Source organism: Chrysochloris asiatica, unplaced genomic scaffold, assembly GCF_000296735.1.
Source record: "Chrysochloris asiatica unplaced genomic scaffold, ChrAsi1.0 scaffold00007, whole genome shotgun sequence".
Lineage (NCBI taxonomy): Eukaryota > Metazoa > Chordata > Mammalia > Afrosoricida > Chrysochloridae > Chrysochloris > Chrysochloris asiatica.
In genome coordinates this window covers 39891592-39915574 of record NW_006408525.1, presented here as the reverse complement: position 1 = coordinate 39915574, position 23983 = coordinate 39891592, and the positions used below count along the sequence as shown (strand labels likewise).

The 23983-nt window shown below is 37.8% G+C and overlaps 1 protein-coding gene across 1 annotated transcript in view; it reads right to left on the bottom strand.

Annotated features, from left to right (window-relative positions):
- LOC102835862 (ATP-binding cassette sub-family A member 10-like) overlaps positions 1–23983 on the bottom strand; it is a 106072-nt gene that overhangs the window by 28138 nt on the left and 53951 nt on the right. The window contains exons 10-21 of the mRNA XM_006833738.1: positions 18731–18789; positions 18059–18169; positions 17468–17643; positions 17141–17260; positions 16788–16926; positions 15272–15362; positions 13151–13290; positions 12014–12133; positions 10735–10933; positions 8616–8782; positions 4314–4447; positions 3461–3598 (exon numbers count right to left, since the gene is read on the bottom strand). Of these exons, the coding sequence (XP_006833801.1) occupies positions 3461–3598; positions 4314–4447; positions 8616–8782; positions 10735–10933; positions 12014–12133; positions 13151–13290; positions 15272–15362; positions 16788–16926; positions 17141–17260; positions 17468–17643; positions 18059–18169; positions 18731–18789 (1594 nt within the window). The remainder of the gene's footprint in view (positions 1–3460; positions 3599–4313; positions 4448–8615; positions 8783–10734; positions 10934–12013; positions 12134–13150; positions 13291–15271; positions 15363–16787; positions 16927–17140; positions 17261–17467; positions 17644–18058; positions 18170–18730; positions 18790–23983) is intronic.

The window sequence follows — 23983 nt, the reverse complement described above, 5'->3', positions numbered from 1 at the left end:
CCCAGGATCGGACATTGTTTCATTCTGCTGTGCATGGGGTTGCTATGAGTCGGTTCTGACTCGATGGCACCTGACAACAACAACAACATATATATGGACTCCTGGTGTGGTACTATAGGTTAAGAAGCACTGGACTGCTAACTACAAGATCTCAAAGGAAGGTAAAAGTTTCTTTTAAAAAAAAGCATTACTGGTGATGATACATGGATTCATCACTATAAGTCTGAGAGGAAATGGCAGAGTGTGAAATAGAAACATGATTCCATTGCTGACCAAGAAAAAGTTAAAAAGTCAACCATTAGCGGCAAAGTTGATACAGTTTTCTGGGATTCTCAAGGACCAGTATTGAACACTATCAGGAAAAACTTGCAACAATCAACAGTGCTTGTTACAGTGAGATGCTCACTGAAGAGCTGAAGCCTAAATTTTGGATTAAATGCAGAGGACTGCTATCCAAGAGCATTGTGATCTTGTATGACAATGCACATCCGCATACCTCTGCTCACACTGTTGACACTCAGCAAAAACTATGTTATGAGGTGTTCAAGCACTTCCTTATAGTGCTGCTCTGGCTCCATTGGACTTTAACCTGTCGGGTCCCCTGAAAGCAGTGCTTCAAGAATGAAGACTCCCCTCTGATGAAGAAGTGAAGACAGTGGTGCATTTGTGGTTTGCAGCTCAGCTTAAAACACTTTTTAATAAGGGAATGCGAAAGCTTGTTGATGGATGGACAAAATGTATTGAAAAGCAAGGAGCATATGTTGAAAAAAGGATGTATTTGTGTTTTCTAAAAGTTGATTAATAAAAGTCTACAGCCACAGTGCTGATACTTTTTGACTCACTCACATAAATATTTAAATGTAAATACACATACATACATTGTTGCTGTTGTTAAGTACCATCGAGTCAGTTCCGACCCACAACAATCCTGTATAGGATTTCTGAGGAGCAGCTGGTGAGCTTAAACCATCAACCTTGCAGTTCAAACCAACTTTACAGTTTAATGCATTAACACACACTGCCACACCAGGACTATTCATATATATATATATATATATATTTTTTTTTTTTTTAACTGCTGACCTTGCAATTAGCAGTCCAGTGTTCATCATCCTATGGAGTCACACCAGGATGCCTGAAAACCCTATCCAGAGTCACTATGAGTCAGAACTGACTTGACAGCTCTTAACAACAATAGCAACAAGACATATATGCTGCTGTTGTTGTGTGCCAATGAGTCAGTTTGACTCATAGTGACTCTGTATAGGATTACCAAGAGCAGATAATGGATTTGAACTATTAACCTTGCAGTTACTAGTCCATTGCTTACCCTACAGCACCCCATGTGAGGGGTCTTGAAAAAGTTCATGGAAAATGGAATTGAATATTATGGCATTTTTCTTCAAACTTTTTGAGATGGATAGATAGATAGAGATATAGAAGAAAGAAAGAAAGATAGATAGATATAAAGAATTTTGTTGTTGTTGTTAGATGCCATTGAGTTGGTGCTGATTCATAATGACCTTATGCACAGCAGAACAAAACACTGTCCAATTCTGGGCTAACCTCACTACTGTTGCTACGCTTGAATCCATCGATGCTGCCACTTGGCCAATCCATCTCGCTGGGGGGTCTTCCTCTTTTTCTCTGACCCTCCACCTTACCAAACATGATATCCTTCTCCAGTGACTGGTCCCTCTGACAATATGTCTGAAGTATAAGAGATGAAGTTTGGATAAAGAATATGGATAGATGTAGATAGATAGATAGATAGATAGATAGATAGATAGATAGATAGATAGATAGACAGATGTATAGATGGGCTCCTGGTGTGATGCTATGGGGTGATGCACTAGATTGCAAGGTTGGTTTAAACTGCAAGGTAAATGGTATATACATACTGATATGGCACAATAGGATCAACATTGGACTGTGAACCACAAGGTCGGTAGTTCAAACCCACCAGCTGTTCTTATACTGGATTACTATGATTCAGAACCAACTTGATTTCATTTAACAAAACCAACATATATATATATATATATATATATATATATATATACACACACACATACATATATGGCATACTTGGGTTAATCAGTGTGTATGACTTATATGCAAAATTCCACAGGAAAATCTGATCTGAGATTCGGGATTTGAGGTCTGAAACTTCTCTGGTGTTCAATATTTCAAGCCAATCCATGTATTCACTGATAGTAACAAATATGTATTGCGGACCTAGTAGATGCCAAGCACTGTTGCAGATGCTGTTATTACCATAGTGGACCAAACAATACCCAAGTTAATGATTTTTAACAGCTCTAAAGTTTTTCTCTGTATTTTAAATTCTATAGTGTCTTCTTAGATCTTAGTTCTTTTAACGTTCTACATCTTAGAAAGTGAGGTGCAATTTTTGATCAGACAATATTTTAAATTACAGGAGAAAGATTTTTTTAAAAAAAGAGTCCATTCCAATTCACAGCAACACTATAAAGCCAAGTGGAATTGCCCTGTAAGGTTTCTGAAGCTTTTACAGAAACTCATCTTTCTCCTGCATAGTAGCTGGTGGGTTTGAACCACTGACCTTTCAGTTAGTAACCCAATGCTTCGCCCACTGTGACATCAGGGCCCCTTGAGCAGAGAGACAAGCAATGAACAATAATTATATAGTGTATCAAGCAGTGCTCAATATAATGGGAACCTCATCAGGATGAAAGGATGGAAAGTGATAGGTATACTTAATTTACTAAGCTAAGAATGGTCATCATATATGTTTAAGTTTTCCATTAAAAATGTTTCATCAAAAAATAATGAAACTGCATTTAAGTTCCTTTGACGATCTTTCAGATCGTCAGCACTAACGTGACTGGAAAGCTCACTCTGTACCTTACAGGAACATAAGCTTCATGAAGGCAGGGACTTTTAACTGCTCTGTTTGTGCTGTATTCCCTAGAAGTACCAGGACAGGATAGGCATTCAAGAAACATTTGTTGAATGAATGAGGAGAAAATTTTAAAAGCCAGGCTCTGTTCTGGGTACACACGTAAATTCATTAATCCTCATAATAGTCTTATAAAATTGTTGTTGTTGTTAAGTGCCGTCGAGTCGGTTCCGACCCATAGCGACCCTGTACAGGGTTTCCGAGGGTGTAAATCTTTACGGGAGTAGAAAGCCTCATCTTTCTCCCGCGGAGTGGCTGGTAGTTTCGAACCGCTGACCTTAAGGTTCGCAGCCCGATTCGTAACCACTACGCTACCAGAACTCCTTAGTAAATATATAAGTGGTATTATTTCTGACTTTTTAGAGATAAGGAAACTGAGGCAAGCAGTGATTCATAGAATTGCTAGTAAGTGACATACCATAATATCAAGATGAAAGAAATCCAAGCAGTGGGTTCTAGAGATTTCAAACTTTGTCCTTCTGCTACATTACCTCTTACACAAACCAGTACTATACTCACATAAGGAAACGTATTTCTCTCCGTTTGAATATGCTCTGTAGAGTTAAAAATTCCAAGAAGGCCATTGCTAATAATTCCGATAAGAATAGGGAAACAATTAATTCTCTTGGTATTACATGCAACTGAAAATGTGTAATCCTTAAAAACAAAAAGAACATGCAGATGTAAATCCTAAAACCGTCAAATGTAAGTTATAGATTACATATTACCATAGTGTAACTAGGGTGAAATGAGACTATGATTTTATTTGACCCCTGCCTGCTTAAGTTGGTATAAGAATGCATTATCCTTATAATTGTAGTAACTCATTTTTTTTAATGTAGCAGATTAATACTCATTAACATAGAAGATGTCAAAAATTTCCATTTTATATGACAAAGTTGTGAGCTTGTTTAATATTGTTCTAATTTAGAAAGTATATTTTCATTTTTTTTCAAATATAGGACTGTTCTCGCTATAGGGAGTTTGTGATTTTATGGAAGAAAATAACATAGATAGTTAATAAATGACTAAGGGGTTACAGATATATAATATGGAAAAAGAAAAAGGATGAAAGTTTGGGGCAAATTCTACCCTCTGTATTATTTACTCTAGTAATGTTTGAATTCTTCTATCAAATGTCCATTACTTTTATAACAAATAAATCTACCAACAGAAATTATTTCTTTAGGAAATAACTGAAGATGAAAAACAAGTCTTATAAAGGATTAAAATGTCATGTCTTAGTCAAAAAGGTCTGGGTAGAGTTTTGAGCTATGTTCCTTTAGAATGGTCGAATTGTCCTCATATAGTTTCAAAACATTCAGATATTTTGAAGTCGCTCATGATAAACAGTACATGGAAGTAAAAATACCTTCTTATCACCAGACACAATGATTGCTCCATTGTACAAAGGATCATCTGAGCCATTTCTATTTTCAAAGTCATCTATTTCCAGAACAAGATTCTGATGTTTTAGTGAATGCACAAAGTCTTCAATATTTGATCCTAGTGCAGTCAATGAAGAAAGGCAGTTAAAACTAAGAACATCAATGCCAAAGCTTCAAAATAATCATTTCCACTGATGTGAAGGAATACTCAGAAAGGTCTATTAAAGATCCTCATTCCTTTTGAGTCTGCTAATATTTACACTAATTTTGGGGTGCTGAAAGAAGCCCTGGTAGCACTGTAGAAATAGCACTGGACTGCCGACCACAGGTAATTCAAACCCACCAGCCACTCCAGAAGAGAATGATGAAGCTGTGTGCTCCCATAAAGATATATAGTTTCAGTAATCCTATATAAATAAGGTCCTAAAATCCTGATGTGGTGCTGTAGGATCAGCACTGGACTGTGAGCCACCAGGTCAGCAGCTCAAACCCACCAACTGCTCCTCGGAAGCCCTATATAGGGTGGCTATGAGTCAGAATCAACTCAACAGCACACAACAAAAACACTATGAGTTGGAATCCATCATTCCTCTGTCAGTTTGTCATACTGTGGTGGCTTGCATGTTGCTGAGATGCTGGAAGCTATGCAGGGTCACCCATGATGGACAGGTTTCAATGGAGATTCCAGACTAAGACAGACTAGGAAGAAGGAGAGGTGAACCAATTCTCAATGGTTAACAGTTGAGCATTGTCAGATATCATGCCGGAAGAATCCCTCAGGTTGGAAGGCACTCAAAATACATCCAGGAAAGAGCTGCCTGCTCAAAGCAGAGTTGATGTTAATAACGTGAATGGGGCAAAGCTTTCCAGATCTTCATTTGATGATGTGGCACAGCTCAGAATGAGTAAAAACAGCTGTAAACACCCATTAATATTTGGAGCATGGAATGTACAAAATATGAATTTAAGAAAATTGTTGTTGTTAAGTGCCATGGAGTTGGTTCCGACTCATAGTGACCCTGTACAGGGTTTTTGAGGCTGTAAATCTTTATGGGAGCAGAAAAGCTCATCTTTCTCCTGTGGAGCAGCTGGTGGTTTCGAACTGCTGACTTTGCAGTTGGCAGACCGATTCGTAATCACTACGCTACCAGAACTCCTTAAAGAAAAATTGGAAGCGGTCAAAAATGAAATGGAATGCATTTGTGAGCTGAAATGGATTGGTATTGGCCATTTTGAAACAGACACACAAGTTTACTATGCCAGGAACAACAAATTGAAGAGGAATGGCATTACATGCATCATCAAAACAGAATTCCAATGATTTAAGATAGATCTTGAAATCCTATCTGTGATAGGATAATATCCATACAACTGCAAAGAAAATCACTATTATGCAAATTTACATGTCAACTACTAACTTACTCATTATGGAATTGATGAAACATACACTCAAAATGCATTGATAATTACTGATTATTGGAATGCAAAATTTGAAAACAAAGAGGAAGGACCAGTAGCTGAAAAATATAAACATGCTGCATTTCTCCAGCTGAAAGAACTAAAGAAAAAAATTCAAGCCTCAGGTTTCAATATTAAAGAATTCTTCCTGGTGTGGTGTTGTAGGATAAGCACTGGACTGCTAACCCCAAGGTCAATGGTTCAAGCCCACCAGATGCTCTTTGGAAACCCTATATATGGTTACTAGGAGTCAGAATCGACTCAATGGCACTTAACAACAACAACACAGACAAAATATTGAATGATACAGGAAGTACCAAAAGAAGATAAGAGCCATTTTATCAAAAAGAACTGGTCAATTCTCAACCATTTCAAAAGATAGTATATGATAAAGTACTAATTGTACTGAAGGGAGTTCAAGATGCATTGAAGTCACTGGTTGAAAAAACAAGGCTCCTGGAATGAATGGACTACAAATCAAAATATTTCAACAACTAGATGCAATACTTGATGTGCTCACCTGTCTATACCAAGAAATTTGGGAGAAAGCTACCTGGCCAACCAATTGAAAGAGATCCATATTTGTGCCCATGCCAAAGAAAGGTGATCCAACAAAGATGTGAAAATCATCGAACAATATCATTAATGTCATATGGAAATAAAATTTTGCTGGAGATACTCCAAAAATGGTTACAACAGTACATGAACAGGAAGCTTCCAAAAATTCAAGTCAGATTCAGAAAAGGACAGGAATGAAGATGTCATGACTGACGTCAGATGGCTCTTGGCTGAAAGCAGACAGCACCAGAAAGATGCTTACTTGTGCTCTATTTATTACTTGTGCCTTAGGCAAAGGCTTTTACCTATGTGGATCATGACAAGCTATGGATTACACATTGGGAAGAATGGGTATTCCAGAATTGGTATTGTGCTTATGAGAAACCCGTACATAGACCAAGATGCAGTTGTTAGAATAGAACAAGGGGGTACTTAATGGTTTAAAACCAAAAAAGGTGTGTCCAAGGGTTGTGTCCTTTAACCCTACTTATTTAATCTGTATGCTGAACAAATAACTCAAGAAATCTGACACCAAGATTGGAGGAAGACGCATTAACAACCTATGATATGCAGATGACAGTCTTGCTTGTTGGATGTGAATACTTGAAATGTTTACTGATAAATATCAAAGACTTCAGTACAGATTGTACCTCAATGTAAAGGAAACAAAAATCTTCATAATTGGACCAATAAATAACATCATGATAAATGGAGAAAAGATTGTAGTTGTCAAAGATTTCATTTTGCTGATTCCACAATCAACCCTCATGGAAGCAGGCAGCAAGCAATCAAACGACATATTGCATGAGGCAAATCTGCTGCAAAAAACAAAGCACTTTAAAGTGTTAAAGATGTCAGTTTGAGGACTAAGGTGTGCCTGCCTCATGCTTTGGTATATTCAATCACCTCATAGGCATATACAAGTTGCACAATGAACAAGGAAGACAATAGAAGAATCAATGCATTTGAATTACAGTGTTGGCAAAGAATATTGAAGGTACCATGGGCTGCCAGGAGAACAAACAAATCTGTCTTTGAAGATGTACCACCAGAAGGTTTTTAGTAGCCAGGATGACAAGACTTTGTCTCCTGTTCTTTGGAGGTGCTTTCAGGAGGGATCAGTCCTTGAAGAATGACATTATGTTTGGTAAAATGAAGGTTAACCAAAAAAAGGAAGAGCCCCAACAAGATAGATTGGCACAGTAGCATTAACAATGGGCTCAAACATAGCAACAGTTGAGACAATGGTGCGGGGCCTGAGCCATGTTTCCATCTGTTGTACAGAGTCGCTATGAGTCCGAACCGACTTGACGGTACCCAAACAACAAGAAGTCAGAATTGACTTGATCTTAGTGGTTTGGGCCTTGGTTTTTGGTTTGGGGGACTGAAGTCAAACTTTCCATTTTCAGACTCCTTTCTCAGAAATGCAAATTTATTATGTAATTCTTATAAGCTAAAAGAGTATATTCACGTAAGTCAAGATTGCATTTCTCACAGAAATAAAATTTCTTTACTAATGACATGTACAAATTTCTCCAGAATCCTATAATGCTTGTAATAATAAATATCAGTTGTAATCAACTTTACCCAATTCACGGTGACCCTTGTATGTCAGAGTAAGAATTATACACCATAAGATTCGCAATGTCTGGTTGTTTGGAAATGGATCACCAGACCAAGTTCTCAGGTGTCGCCGAGTGGACTAGAACTTCTAGCAGATGAGAGTAAGTCATTTGCACCCAGGGACGCTGTAACTATAAATTGCTGTTGTTGTTGCTGTGTGCCAGAGTGCATTTCGACTCATAGCAACCCTATCTAGGGTTGCCAAGGAGCAGATAGTGGTTTTGAATCATCGACCTTGAGGTTAGCAGTCCAGTGCTTATCCTACAGCATCACACCAGGACCCCACAATTATAGATACTAAAATCCCTCATGGCCCTGGCTTCTAATGATATAAATATAACTTTCTTGCTATCTCACCTGCTAAAACCACTAATCTTGCAATGATATTTACAGCACCATTAACCTGTTCAAAACACCTTTTAAAAAAAAAATTGGTATTTGCCTGTTTCCATTCTTTTTTTTTAATTTGACAATGAATCCACCAATTGCAAAAAGACAGCCAGCTGTACAAATACCAGTTCTCCCTATTGTTCCTCAAGTTGTTTGCAATATAGGTCTCTCAAGTTTACACTTTCAAAAATTTATAGAAAGAACAACAACAACAAAAGTCCTATACAACCAAGAACCAAAAAAATTCTACTTCTCACCTGTGTTATTGATGATTAATAGACTAGTAAGAGGAGCCTTTGGAGGTTGTTCCAGAGAAAGGAAATACATACTGGGTGAAAATTCCCAACAATCAGTCTCATAATACATCCTTAACAGTACCTTTTCAAAAGTGGCCGGGATAAATGCCACCAAAAGTAACAGTAACCTAATAAAAGAACATGAAAATAGGAGTTTAAAACAAATTCTTCTGATGATATAAGCCACTAACATGCCACATAAATGTCAGTCTATGGGAATTATGAAAAGGATGCTTAGTTTGATAAAATAAAATTTAAAATAAGATTACTGTGAAAGTGAATCTAAGATTTTATACAATGTGCACAACATTGGAAGGTGTCCAAGAGCAATAGAGTTGCTTCAAGAGCCAAGATGGATACCAGGGGCATACTCTGGAGATGTGCTAGTTGGCCAGGACAGCATGTGAAAGAAGAGATATGCTGTGAGGAGATGTCAGGGCATCTGTAACCACCTGCTTGAGTCCTTTTGAAGGAAAAGTATTCTTATTTCACACGGTGGCCCTCAAATATGAAATGTGCACAATTTACAAGTATAAGCTTAATTTTCATCATCTGTTATTTTATGTATATTTTAATTTTCATGAAAGTCGATGTCATATTTAATATGCTATTGTCAGATCTGAGAATTCATTCCAAAAGTCATGCTGTGAATAAAACACTCATAGGCAATCTTTCTATTTTTCTAGCAAGCAGTGAGTCCACTCTTTTCAATGACTATTTTCTATTCTCCTCCCTTTTGGCCTCATACATTTCATGGAAAAAATAGAATCCATCAGACAGAAACTCTTTTGTATGAAAGAAAAAAAGGAAAGGGAGGAGAGAAATAATGGAGTAAGGATGAAGGGAGGGAGGGAGGAAAAGAGGGGGGAGAGAGAGAGAGAAGGGAGGAATGGAGAGAGGGAGGGAGGGAGAGACAGAAGAGAAGAGGAAGGGAGGAACGGAGGAAAGGAGACAGGGAGGGAGGGGGAAATGAGAAGAGAGAAAGGGAAGGAGAGAGGGAAGGAGGGAGAGAGAGAAGAAAAGAGGAAGGGAGGGAAGGAGAGAAGGAGGGAGGGAAAAAGAGAAGGGAGAGAGAGAGGAAAGAAGGAAGGAAGAGAGGGAGGGAGGGAGGGAGGGAGGAAGACATCCACAGATGTCTCCATTTCCCCATCTTTCTTTATGTTGTAGTAGATCCTATGTCTTGCTCTCATCAAAGTCTAGTCCTTTTTGAATCTACCCCCCTCCCACCCTCTCTGAGACCTTGGTCAGTCACCATCTCTCTCCATCTTCCATTTTATTTGGCTTTTTCCCATAATCACTGAAGCATGCTATATCTTCCATGCAAAACAACAACAACAATAAATTTTTCTCTTGACTCCCTATCTCCCTTCAGCTTCTACTTTATACCTCCCTCCATAGTCAAGCACCTCAAGTTAGTCTAGTTTTGATAAAACCTTCAATGACTCCCATATTGGCAAACCCAGTGAGTGCTTTTAGTTCTGAACTATTAATCTTGCTCACTTATCTGCTCATCTCCGCATCTCTTTCTAATCTTTGCTCAGTTGTTTCCATTTCAAAGAGACCAATCCTGCCCACCAGTTTCTAAATGGTAATGCTTTCCAAAGCCCACCAGCCTCCTCATCTTCTTATTCTGTTTAGTGTGACAGATTGCATAATTTACAATTTTTTTTTAAATGTTACTTTTTTTTTTTGTCTTTTTCCCCTCAATCAAAAGATTATAAGAACAGGGATCAGTACCTTCTGTCTTCACTGGGAATCAAAACATAAAGAACATAGGAGCCTTCAGGAAAGATTTGTGACTTAGTGAGTAAATAATATGCTTATTGCATGATCATTTCATTATCACTTTGTCCCCCACTAGACCTGGTCAATTTTGCTGCTCACTGTAGACCCATCTCAGAAAACCCTGCGGAGTGTCACTGTGAGTCAGAACTAACTTGATGGCAATGGATTTTGCATAGGATTGATTTTGACACTCAACATTTATATTAAATGGTTGAAAAATTGAATAGGGCACTTTTCTTCACATTTGAACCTTTTTTGAGTCTATTAAACAGATTTAAAGTTGCCTGATACTCACAAAGACAAAAGAGCTCTCCTGTTACGCCTTAATTGTAAAAAGCGAAGTCTGGCCATGGCAAAGACCTGTCTTCTCCAGAGAGTTCTGTCACTGACGGTTTTACTCATTTCCGGAAGAGAACAAAGAGCCTGTTGTATTTCAGATTTATTTTCAGTTTCTCTTGTCACATCTAGTTTTTCTTGTTTCCAAATGCCAAAATCTATAATCATATAACAAACCACTATAATAAACTATGTTATATGTGCTTTCTCTTTAGAAACATTAACAATCATAGTAGAATATTTGTGAGATCATTTCTAACAACATAAGCCACTGATATCCATGAATCTTATATATCCAAAATCTTGCCTTCAGACAATATAATGGATTCAATGCATTAAGTAAATGTATATTTGAGGATTGTTTAGGCTTCTTGTGAAGTGTTTTGCTTTCATGCCAACAGCACCAACTCTTCATTAAGGAACTTTTTCTCTATTTGGGGCAGAGAAAATTGTATGCAGTAGCAGAAGAGATAGATTTGTGTTACTAAGTTTCTAGCATGTCTCCTGTTATCTGGAACCTTCTTCACAGGAAGACTGTATCAGTATGTCTGATAGCCTATGGGCTGGATTAAGATTTGGTAGTTTTAAGTACTGGAAAGCCCATAAAAAAAACCTTCCAATGGAATCCCACAAGTAGTACACCTTAGTTATATAGCCTTAGCTAATCGCTCAATTTCTCTACATCTCAGCCTTCTCACCTCACCAGGAAGTTATTATGGAAATAGAGAAGAACAGAAGCCAAGGGCTAAGCACAGTGGTGGGCACGTTGTAGGCTCCTACGTCTCTTCATTGGTTTGATTACAGAGCAAACTAAAGAGCTTTAAGGTCTTACTCTTTATCTGTTATGAACACCTCAATATGAATCAGTTCATTAGCCAAGAATAAGCACATTTTAATAAGGATGAGCATAGAGGAGACGAACCCAGAATTCATAACACTAGCAGAGAATCAATGGTGATAAGAAGGAAGGCGAGGTCACTACAAGGAGAAGTGGCCATCCTTGCCAGGGGCAGTAAACAAATATCATGAAGTAATTGACCTCACACCAAGCCTGATTATGTTCGATATAAAAGAATTGATACTTTAAAAAGTAGACAACACTATTCTGCATTTAATATATATTCTAGGCAGAATTTCACATAAAAAAAGTTGCAAACATGACTTTGTATCTGGTCATTTATTTTTATTTCTTTTACTTTTAAATTTTTTTTCTATTTGTTAGACACACATTTTTATACCTGGTTCATCAATTGTTGATTTGCCTTCTAGGTTCAAGAATGCTTCGGTCAGAGTTGTCATGGAAACACCATAACTGATTATGCCTTGGTCAGAACACTGATCAAGGTCACTATAAAGACCTAAAAAACAGATAACACATTGGTGTAATGAAAACAGCTCATGAGGACATTTCAGATACTGTTTTATAGGGATCACTCAAAGTCAATCAATCTGTACTACTTTCAGAACATGACTGTGACAATAATCTGAGGAAAATCTGTCCATAGGACAGTCTCCTGTCTTTTAAGTCAATTTTATTACCTTTTACCACTATTTTGTTGAAATGAATTCTAAATTTTCTTGTGTTACTATGACCATGTTTGTCGTTGCATGAATATCTGCTTGTGTATCTATTTAAATATTTATTGGGCAGAGAAAAATTATCTTTTCTTCACTATATTTCTATATTTATACAGAGAATATTATTTTATAATTAAAACGATCATTTAAAAACCATATAGAACTGTTTACATGTATTTCAAAATATAATACCTTATTTAACTTGTATCTCTAATAGAAATTAAAAGTCTCTGTTGCAGAAAAAAGACATTTCAAAGCTCCATTCAGTACTGATAAAGAAAGCAACTCTGGGTTTCATAATGAACTACATTCAGTGGAAATTTTAAAAGCTCCAACATTAAAACCATGTGTCTGGTAAGAAAGACAGAGTATTTAACAATGAAATAATCTCATTTGTACAGACTTTAAAACCCAATTCATAAAACATTGGAAAATGTAATTAGTGTAATTATTGTTTCCCATCAGTGTTCCGGGTGACATACTCATGTGTCCTCTGTGGGGTTCTGTGTCTCCTGCTCATGGACTTCAGTGTATTCTATATGACATAAATGCAGGTCCTCTGTGGGGTTCTGTGTCTCACGATCATGGACTTCAGTGTATGCTATATGACATAATTACAGGTCCTCAAAGGGGTTCTGTGTGTCACGATCAAGGGACCTTGGCAGTATTCTGTGGAACTATGTCATGGCCCCTCCATGAGAGTCTGTTTGAGCATAGTCATGAAATCTCAGTCATATTTCCATAAATATAACCATTGACCTTCAGTTGTATTCAATATGACTATACAGTAAATTTACCTGAAAATTTGCTTGTCCTATCCAAGGGTAAAGTATACACAAGCTTCTCTTCACTTTCAGCTCTCAGTTTGGCTTCAGGGATGTGCTGTTTAACGAGGGATGTGATTCTCTGTGGATCACACATTTCATTCCTATGTAAACTGTTTCATAAGAGGATTAGTCTTTTAAATTTGTCAACACCATGACTCATGAAAAACAGTTTTGAGTAAATAAATAGTTTGTATATGTTACAGAAACATCATGCTTAACCTCAGTAATCAGTTCTTACAAATCTGATATTCCAACCAAAGTGCTAAAGCAAATGGAAGAAATGTGGAGGCAAAGAGTTGAACAGAAAAATTTGAAGGGCAGCTTGAGAAGACAAAGTCAAATATTATAATGAAATGTGCAAAGATCTGGAGTTAGAAAACCAAAAGGGAATAACACGCTTAGCATTTCTCAAACTTATAGAACTGAGAAAATTCAAGCTACAACTTGCAATAGTGAAGGATTCTTTGGGTAAAATGTTGATTGAATGATGCACAAAACATCAAAAGAAAATGGAAGCAATATACAGAATCATTGTAACAAAAAGAAATAGTCAATGTTCAAGAGGTAGCATATGATCAAGATTCAATGGAACTGAAGGAAGAAGCCCAAGGTGCACTGAAGGCATTGTCAAAGAACAAGGCTCTGAGAATTGGTGGAATGCAAATTGAAATTCTTTCAGTAAACTGATACAGCACTGGAGGCACTCACTCATCTATGAGAAGAAATTTAGATGACAACTACCTGACCAACCAATTAGAAGAGTTCCATATCTGTCCCCATTCCAAAGAGAGGTGACCTAATGGGATACGGAAATCATTGGACAGTATCAATATCACATGCAAGTAAAATTTTGTTAAAGATCATTCAAAAGCAGCTGCAACAGTATATTGACAGGTAAAAGCAGAGATTTAAGTTGGATTCATACAACAACAAGGAATGAAGGTGTCATTGCTGACATCAGATGGATCTTGGCTGAAAGCAGAGAATACCAGAAAGATGGTGATCTCTGCTTTATTGATCATGCATAGGCTTTCCACTGTATGAATCATGACAAGCTATGGGCAACATTGTGGAGAATGAGTATTCTGAAACACTTAATTGTGTTCAAGAAGAACCTATACATAGAATGAGAGTCAGTTGTTCAAACAGAACACAGAATGGCTTAAAATCAGGTAAGATGTGCACCAGGGTTGTATTCTTTCACCATACTTATTCAATCTATATGCTGAGCAAATAATCTGAGAAACTAGACTATATGAAGAAGAAAGTGGCATCAAGTTTGGAAGAAGGCTCATTAACAACCTGTGATACACAGATGACATGACTGCTTGCTAGAAATAAAGGGGAATTTAAATACTTACTGACAAAGATCAAAGACCACAGCTTTTGATATGAGTTACATCTGAATGCAAAGAAAATTAAAATCCTTACCACTGGACCAATAAATAACATCGTGATAAATTAAGTTGTCAAAGATTTCATTTTGCTTGGATCCACCTTCAACACTCATAGAAACAGCAGTCAAGATATCAAATGATGTATTACATTTGACAAATCTGCTGCACAAGATGTCTTTAAAGGATTCAAGAGCAAAGATGTCATTTGGAGGACTTAGGTGTGCCTGATGCAAAATGTAATAACCTCATATGCAGGTGAAAGTAGGACAGTGAATAAGAAGGACCATGAAAGAATTGATGCGTTTGAGTTATGATATTGGAGAAGAATGTTAAAAATATCATGGGCTTCCAGAAGAACATGTGTTGGAAGAAGTACAACCAGAATGTTCCTTAGGAGCCAAGATAGCCAGACTTTGTCTCTCATGCTTTGAACATATTCTAATGAGGGACCAGACCCTGGAGAAGGACATCATGCTTGGCAAAGTGGAGGGACAGTGAAAAAGAGGGAGACTTCCTGTGAAATGAATTGGCACCATGGCAGCAACAATGGGCTCAAGCATAGTGGCAGTTGTGATGGCACAGGACCAGGCGGTACTTCGTTTTGTTGTACATAAGGTTGCTGTGGGTCAATATCTACTCAACGGCATCTTTCAACCAAACAGATAACTTCTCAGAACACTTAAATGGGCACTACCTTAAATAATATCCAATTCCCCATTTTCGCTTCAGAAACAATGACGATCCTGCACATTTCAACTTGCCATTCGATAGAAACACTTTCCTTTCTGAGTAAAAAGAAAGAAAGAAAGAAAGAAGAAATTAAACTATGTAGAGATAATTCCTTATAGGAATATAGGATAACTCTCTAGTCTAGACACAAATACACTAAATGAATTACCCTTTTTAAATGTAACCTTGATGCAACTGAGTCCCTGGATTCAGCATTGCCTCTCATCCCTGGGCTGACTCAAAGGCTTCTCAGAAGTCACTGCATCCCCCACAGCTACCCCAATCCCCCAAACTCATCCCCACTCTTGCTATTGACACACTTTACTAGGTAACATTGCCTGTTCTCCCACCATGGGAGGGTGAACTGCCCTGCACCTTGGGAATGGACTCCCCCATATGACTTGTTTTGGCCAATGGCATGTTAGCTGACACTGGACAAGCAAAGGTTTAAAATGAACTGATTCGCTGGAGATTGTCTTCTTTAGACTCAGTCACAGTCAGAAGAACATGCTTTGACTTTTGGTCAGCTGGAGGCTGAAATCCAGCTCCAGAGGGAAGGACTCTGTCACCAAAGTCACCTCAGCCAACACTTAGCCAACTCCCAGATGGCTGAGTGAATGCTGTCAACACCCAATAATTCCCTCAGGTGAACCCACCCTAAATTGGCAACTCCTTCTTGACACCTGTACTAAAGAAACACTTACTGACTTATGGTACTGAGATTTGGCTGATTTGTATGCAGCATGACTGAGGTAACAGATAACTGATATAAAGTTTATTCTACCTCATATTTCAGACACTGCACACCACACAGCAATCCACCAGAATCTCTTTTCAGCTTCATTTTTTTGTTGTATTTTTTTTTACTTTTCCTCCATGATTCATTTGCTCTAGTCTTCCCCAAGCCCCACTATTTTCTATGCAAAAGCATTTGGTTCTATCATTGCTTGCATCTTCACATACAACACCGCACTCATTGAGCAAAGGTCTTCCAGGGAAGGCAACAAAGGTTTGTAAAACGAATTTTTCCCACCTTAAGCTTTTAATGGCGGTGCTTTGTTCTGGCATTACAAGAAAAATCTGTACGTGAAACTGATATGGGTTTTTCAAATTTTAAAGCGTATGTTGTTTTTGTTAGGTGCCATCGAGTCGGTACTGACTCATAGTGACCCTATGCACAACAGAACTGCCCGATCCTGGGCCAACCTCACAAATGTTGCCACGCTTGAGACCATCGATGCTGCCACTTTTGCTATTAATGTATACAGTCAAGAAACTCACAGACGAGAAGAGGATATATTATATATGAATCTAAGAACTTGTGGGAAAATCAAAATTCCACCTGAGGTAAGTCTATCTTCAGAATACCATCGTGTAAGTGGGTGGCAGACAAGACTCTCTTCTACTAAAAGCAAGCTATAGAAAATCTCTCTCACACTAAATCCTTAGATAACTGAGTAAAATAAAGAAACCAAGATCACCAGCCAAGACGTCAGCTTCATCCATGAATTGGGTGCTGAAAAGGACCACATGGTCTGATTTTCGCTCTTTCAGGAGGCTCCATACTCGGTGCCTTGAAAAGGGATCTAACCCAGCAGTAGGTTCATCCAGTAGCAAAACCTATAATGCAGGAAATGTCTATGAACATCTTCTGCCTCAAAATAAGGATCTTTAGAAAGTAGCACAGAAATGGGTATGATTTTTCAATTCAAATACAGTCCCCACTGGATCCATCCCACACTGGCATGGTACTTCATTAGAAAAATTATCTTATTCATTAGATAAGAATTTGAACTTTAGTAATTGCTGCATATCCTTCCATATTTTCTCTCACCTGAGGATCTCCTAAAAGGGCTATCCCAAATGTCAGTTTCCTCTTCTGTCCACCACTTAACTCCTTAGCATTGACATTTTGAATGTTTTGTATGTCCAATTCCATTATAATTCTTTTTACCTATACAAGAAGAAATAATCTCTTTAAAAAGCTAGAATGTTTTATGTTAAGCAACTCTCACTTTTTATACAATGGGAAGAAATTTACTCTAAAACTTCACTGCTCCTGTTTTATTTACAAAAAAGTAAAGTAATAGTTGAACAGAAATACAGTCAGGAGTAAAGTAATATTATTTCTGAAGTTATTGATTCAAATGTGTTCATCTACCTCTTCTTCCACTTCTTTGGCCTGAATCCCTCTTATTTTAGCAAATAGCCTGAGGTTTTCTCTTACGGTGAGAAAGTCAAATTGAATGTTGCCTTGTGGACAAAATCCAATGTTCTTTCTGATTTCTTCCATGTTGGTTCTTTGAGAGAGGTTGGTGTTATAAATGGTAGCTGATCCTATAAATTGAAATTTATAGATTATTTTAAAGAGTTTAACATTATTCTATGCAGAGTAGTCACAGATGGTATCAGTATTGAGCACTTGTTTTAAAAAGTAAATGTCTTGATCTATTTGAAGAAACTTCATATTTTTCTCATTGTGAATTCCAAGTCTAGTTGATTTCTAATTAATACATTGAGAAGTTCAGATTTTAACATACATATCAGTGTCCATAGCAATGTACACAATACTAAACAAAAGTGGAATAAAAATACACTTCTGATGGAATTACGTAAGTATGATATAAACATTTTGTTCTAAAGGAGACAACTATATAAGAACCTACTATAGAGTGACATTTTTTGTTACATAATCAAATTGAGGGAATTCAATTTACTATTGGCCAACTTGCTTACACAATTATTTTCTCACCTTCTGTTGACACAGAGAGTCCACTCAGAATGTTTAATAATGTTGATTTACCAGCTCCACTATGTCCAAGTATTGCAGTGATCTGCCCTTCATATATGTCAAGAAATATGCCTGTTTTGTAGAATAAAACAGAAAAATTAGACTTTGGACTCTATCCAGCATAAAGTCTTTTAAAAATGGAAGAGTAAGATATAACTTAGTATGTCATTTCATTTGTATTTTAATGTATTTTATAAGTGAATAATATTATATTTTTAATTGTATCTATTTAAAAAGTGAAGCATAAATTTCTCTGGAGAAATTTTAAGGGGTACTCTGAAGACAGAAAATTTAGGAAATTAGACTGTCAGAGAACTGAAAGTAAGGCGAGGTATAGCCCAAAACAGATGGTAAAATGGTCTATGAAAACCAAACAATTCCAGTGATGCTTCAGGCTCAGTGTAACATATCCAGGTTGAAGATTATAACCCAGTACTAATAGTGCAATCCTATTCAAATACCCACACATAGAAAGAAATATTTTTGGTTATTATATTTCATAGTAAAAATGTTTTTTTAAATATTCCCCTTCATCTATATTCATTCTCCATTCTTCTACTAATTATTTTCATTTTCTAGTAACACAACTTTTTCTAATTGAAAACTTCATCAGAAGAATGTTTTTCTCTTTACCTTGCAGTGCTTCTATTTTTCCAGCCTTTCCATTATATTCCTTCTTAATATTTCTTATTCTGAAAGAAGATTAAGCAACTTTGAGGTAAATACATTTTCTAATAACATAGATTATGACTGAATTCATACTTTATAGCACAGGGTGGTGTTAGTGGTTGTGTGCCACCAAATAGGTTCCGACTCACAGCAACCCTGTGTATGGTTTCCAAGGCTGTAAATCTTTACAGGAGCAGAAACCCTTATCTTTCTCCCAAAGAATGACAGGTTAGATTGAAACTGCTGACCTTGAGGTTAGCAGCCAGTTTATAATCCACTGCACTACCAGGGCTCCCCAGAACATAGAGTGTCACCCTCTAACTGGAATCCAGGAAGGAAGGTCTACTCCACCCTAAAAAGAGAGTTAACAAGCTTAGTATTTCATTGTTGTTGTTGTTGTTGTCAGGTGCCATCGAGTCGGAACCTACTCATAGCGACCCCTGCACAGCAGAACGAAACAATGTTCGATCCTGGGCCAACCTCACTACTGCTGCCACACTTGAGTCCATCAATGATGCCACCTGGCTGATCCATCTCGTTGGAGGTCTTCCTCTCTTTCTCTGACCCTCCACCCTACCCAGCATGACATCCTTTTCCAGTGATTGTTTCCTCCGGACAATATGTCCAAAGTATGAGAGACGAAGCTTAGCCATCCTGGCCTCCAAGGAGCACTCTGGCTGCACTTCGTCCAAAACAGATCTATTGGTTCTTTTGGCAGTCCATGGCACTTTCAGTATTCTCCTCCAACACCACAACTCAAAGGCATCAATTCTTCTACGATCCTCCTTATTCACTGTCCAGCTTTCGCATCCATATGAGGCTATTGAAAACACAAAGGCCTGGGTCAGGCGCACCCTAGTCCTCAAGCTGACATCTCTGCTCTTCAACACTTTAAGAAGTTTCTTTGCCCAGTGCAATACGTCGTCTGATCTCTTGACTGCTACTTCCACGAGTGTTGATAGTTGATCCAAGAAGGATGAAGTCCTTGACAACTTCAATCTTTTCTCCATTGATAAGAATGTTGTTTATTGGTGTTTCATAGACTCCAGCAATTTCTCCTCATTAGTAAGAGAATAAGGGGGAGACCAAGTTAGGAAGGAAGAAGGGAAGGTGATCTGATGATCTAATTGGCCTCCTTAAAATCACTCAGGGATTCCCCACCCTACGCGGGTCAGCCTAGTCTCTCTAACTTGACAAATAAAACCCTCCATGATCTAATTCTATCCTTGCCTCTTAAAGTTCACCTCTCCCTCTTCTGGCTTTGTACTTTAAGCTCAGAAGCACCAATGACTTGTCATTCTCCAGAAATCCACATCTTTCCATTTTAGGTTTCTCATGCCATACCAGCTCTCTACAAGGAAATCTCCATGCCAAACCACTTTGTGTGATCCAGAACTTCCTTCCCATAAGACTCATCCTCAAGTGTCTCCTGTTGTCCAACACAGTTAGGGCAGCCTGGATGACCCTGCACTATGTTCTTTTAATTCTTCCTTTGTCTGTATCATGGCATTTGCCAATTACCTGTTGAAGTACCTGTTCCCTCTGTTTCCCTCTGTGCTTCTTGAGGTGCCATTAATCTGTGTATTCTTGTTATAGGAGAGGAGTTAATAGATGATGAATAAAATAGAGAAGTAATTGATTTGTTAGCAGGAATAGTCTGGTCAGACTGATTAAAAAGGAGCAGGTTTAAGGTGTTCTCCCATGTTGGTTTTCTAACTCAAGGTCTCTGGCCATTTCATCACAATACCTGATTTTGTCTTTTCAAGCTGCCCTTTGAGATTTTCTGTTCAACTCTTTTACTTCCTCATTTATTTCTGTTGCTTTAGCTTCTCTATGCTCAAGAGCAAATTTCAGAGAGTCTTCTGACATCCACTTTGGTCTCTTTTCTTTTCTTTTTTTCCTTTGTTTTTTATTAATGACCCTTTGCTCTCTTCATGTATGGTGTTTGTGATATCATCACACAACACTTTTGGGAATTTGTCGTTAATGACTAATGTATCAATCTGTTCTTGAGACGGTCTCTAAATTCAGGTGGGATATACTGAAGGTCATACTTTAGATCTCATGTAATTGTTTCATTTTCTTCAACTTCAACCTGAACTTGCAGACAAGCAACTGATGGTCCGTTCCACAGTCTGCCCATGGCCTTATTTTGGCTGATGAGACCCATATGTCTATGTTGTTGAAAAAATGTATTTGCAATGAATCTATAATTGGTCTTGAAATTTCTATTATGCAATCTCCAGCATCATTTCCATAACCGAAGTCATTATTTCCCACCTATGGATCACTTCTCTCTGTTTCCACCTTTTATATTCCAATCACCAGTAATTATCAACACACCTTGATTGTGTGTTTGAGGCAATTTCAGACTGCAGAAGTTGGAAGAATTTTTCATCATCACTGGCTTTAGTAGTTGGAGGGTAATTTTGAATGAGAATGGTATTAACAGGCCTCCCTTGTTGTTGTTGTTGTTAGGTGCCATCAAGTCAGCACTGACTCATATTGAACAATGCACAACAGAATGAAAGACTGCTTGCTACCACGCCAACCTCACAAGCAGTTTTAAGCCTGAGCCCATTGCTGCCACTACTGTGCTAATCCATCTTGTTGGGGGTCTTCTTTTTCTCCGACCCTCCACTTTACCAAACATGATGTCCTTCCCCAGGTACTGGTCCCTCCTAAAAATATGTCTGAATTATAAGAGACAAAGTCAGGCCATCCTGGATTCCAAGGCGCATTCTGGCTGTACTTCTTCTAACATAGATTGGTTTGCTCTTTTGGCAGTCCTGGTACTTTTAAGATTCTCCTTCAACACTGTAGCTCAAATGTATCAGTTTTTCTACATCTTCCTTATTCTCTGTCCAACTTTCACATGCATATGAGATTACTGAAAATACCATGGCTTGGGCCAGGCACACCTTAGTCCTCAAATTGGCACCTTTGCTCTTGAACACTTAAAAAGAGATTTAGTCCAGCAGATTTGCCTAATGCAGTACAACCTTTTATTTCTTGGCTGCTCCTTCCACGAGTGTTGACAATTGATCTGAGCAAAATGAAGTCTTTAGTAACTTAACTTCAACCTTTTTTTCCTCTTATGTGCATGTTGTTTATTGGTCCAATGGTGAGAATTTTTGTTCTCTTTACAATGAGGTGCAACCCATACCACTAAAGGCTGTGGTCTTTTATCTTCATCAGTAAATATTTTAAGTCCTCTTTGCTTTCAGCAAGCAAAATAGTATCATCTGCATATCGCAGGTTGTTAATGAGTCTTCCTCCAATCCTGATGCCATGTTTTTCTTCATATAATCCATCTTCTCAGATTATTTGCTCAGCGTAAAGATTGAATATGTATGGTGAAAGAATAAAACCCTTTCCTATTTTAAAACCATTCGGTGTTCCTTTGTTCTGTTTGAACAACTACCTTTTTTGGTCTATGTACAGGTTCCTCATGAACATAATTAACAGTTCCAGAATACTCATTCTCTGCAATGGAGTCCATAGCACGTCATGATCCACACAATCTAAAGTCAATGAAGCACAGGTAAACATCTTTCTGGTATTCTTTGCTTTCAGCCAAAATCCATCTGACATTAGCAATGATATTCCTAATTCCACACCCTCTTCCTTGTAGGTGCATCGATATTATCCTATCACAGATAGTATTTTACTTTAAGGTAGATCTTAAAATATTCTTTTTGACAATGAATGTGAAGCCATTCCCTTGAGTTTGTCATTCCTGGCATAGTAAACCATGTGATTCAAGGATGCTAAATGGTTAATACTAGTTTATTCTAACTCACGAGAGCCTAGGGTATCAACCTTAATGCATCCCATTACATTTTTGATCACTTCTAATTTTCCTAGATTCAGACTTCTCACACTTCACAATCTGATTATTAATGGATGCTCGCAGCTATTTCTTCTCATTTTGAGTTATGCCAAATCAGCAAACAAAGGTCCAGAAAGTTTAACTCCGTCCATGTCATCTCTACTTTGAGGAGGCAACGCTTCCTCAAGCCTTCCAATCTGTAGGGCTCATATTCCTGGACAGTGGCTGACAGTGTTTTGCTGTCATAAGGTTTTCAATGGCTGATCATTTAGAAATATTCTGCTTCTCCTTTTTCCTAGTCTGTCTTAGTCTGGAAGCATCACTGAAACCTGTCTATCCTAGGTGACCCTGTTGGTATTTACAATACTGTTGGCATAACTTTCAGCAACACACAAACCACCACAGTGTGACAAACTGTTTGAGTCACAGTGTAACAACTATTCATGGGATCCTGATGTATGTTCTTTTAATTCTCTGTGTTCATGTTTACCACTACTTTTGCTAGTTATCTATTTAAGGACCTATTCCCTCTATTTCCCTCTGTATTTCTTGAGGTTAAAGACTTTGTCATTTATCTTTGTATCCTTGTTATAGAACAGAACTTAATAGATTATGAATAAATTAAAGAAGTAACTGATTTGCTAGCAGAAATAGTCTGGTCAAACTAATTAAAAAGGATCAGGTTTGAGGTGTGTTGGGCCATGAAGGATAGATACAGAAGATGTCAAAGTGGACAGCACAATGCCCAAGTTTAGATAGCTAAAGATATCCCATTTACTTGAGAGTATGCTCATTTCATATAAAAGCAAATTGGATAGATGGCCATTGTACAGTTTACTAGTGGCATCCACTTAGGAGAACCAAATAATCCTTCTTCAGCTACACAGCTATAGCCATCTCTACTGTCTACTGAGTATATGTGAATGAAAGTCAAGTCAGAGAAATTCTTGGACCATGCTTCTAAGAAATGAACTTTGGTCTGATAAATGAGGGGCTACTGCTACATGTTCTGGAGCCTCGGTGTGGCACTTTAGGATAAGCAATGGACCTCAAGGTCAGTTTGAACCACAAAGTTGGTGATTCAAACTCACCAGCCACTCCTTGGAAACCCCAAACAGAGTTGCTATGAGTCGAAACTGACTCGATGGCACTTAACAACAACGCTAAATGCTGTAGTGCCAAAATAATCTCTGTAAAAGGTAACAGTAAGGAAAGTGACAAACTAGAAGAGACATAAAAGTCTTCACATAAGAGATAGATCTTGAAAGACTACTACATGCTCGGTAAGGTGGAGGGTCAGAGAAAAAGAGGAAGACCCCTTGTAATGGATTGGCAAAGTGGCAGCATCAATGGGCTCAAGCATGACAACAATTGTGAGGTTGGCC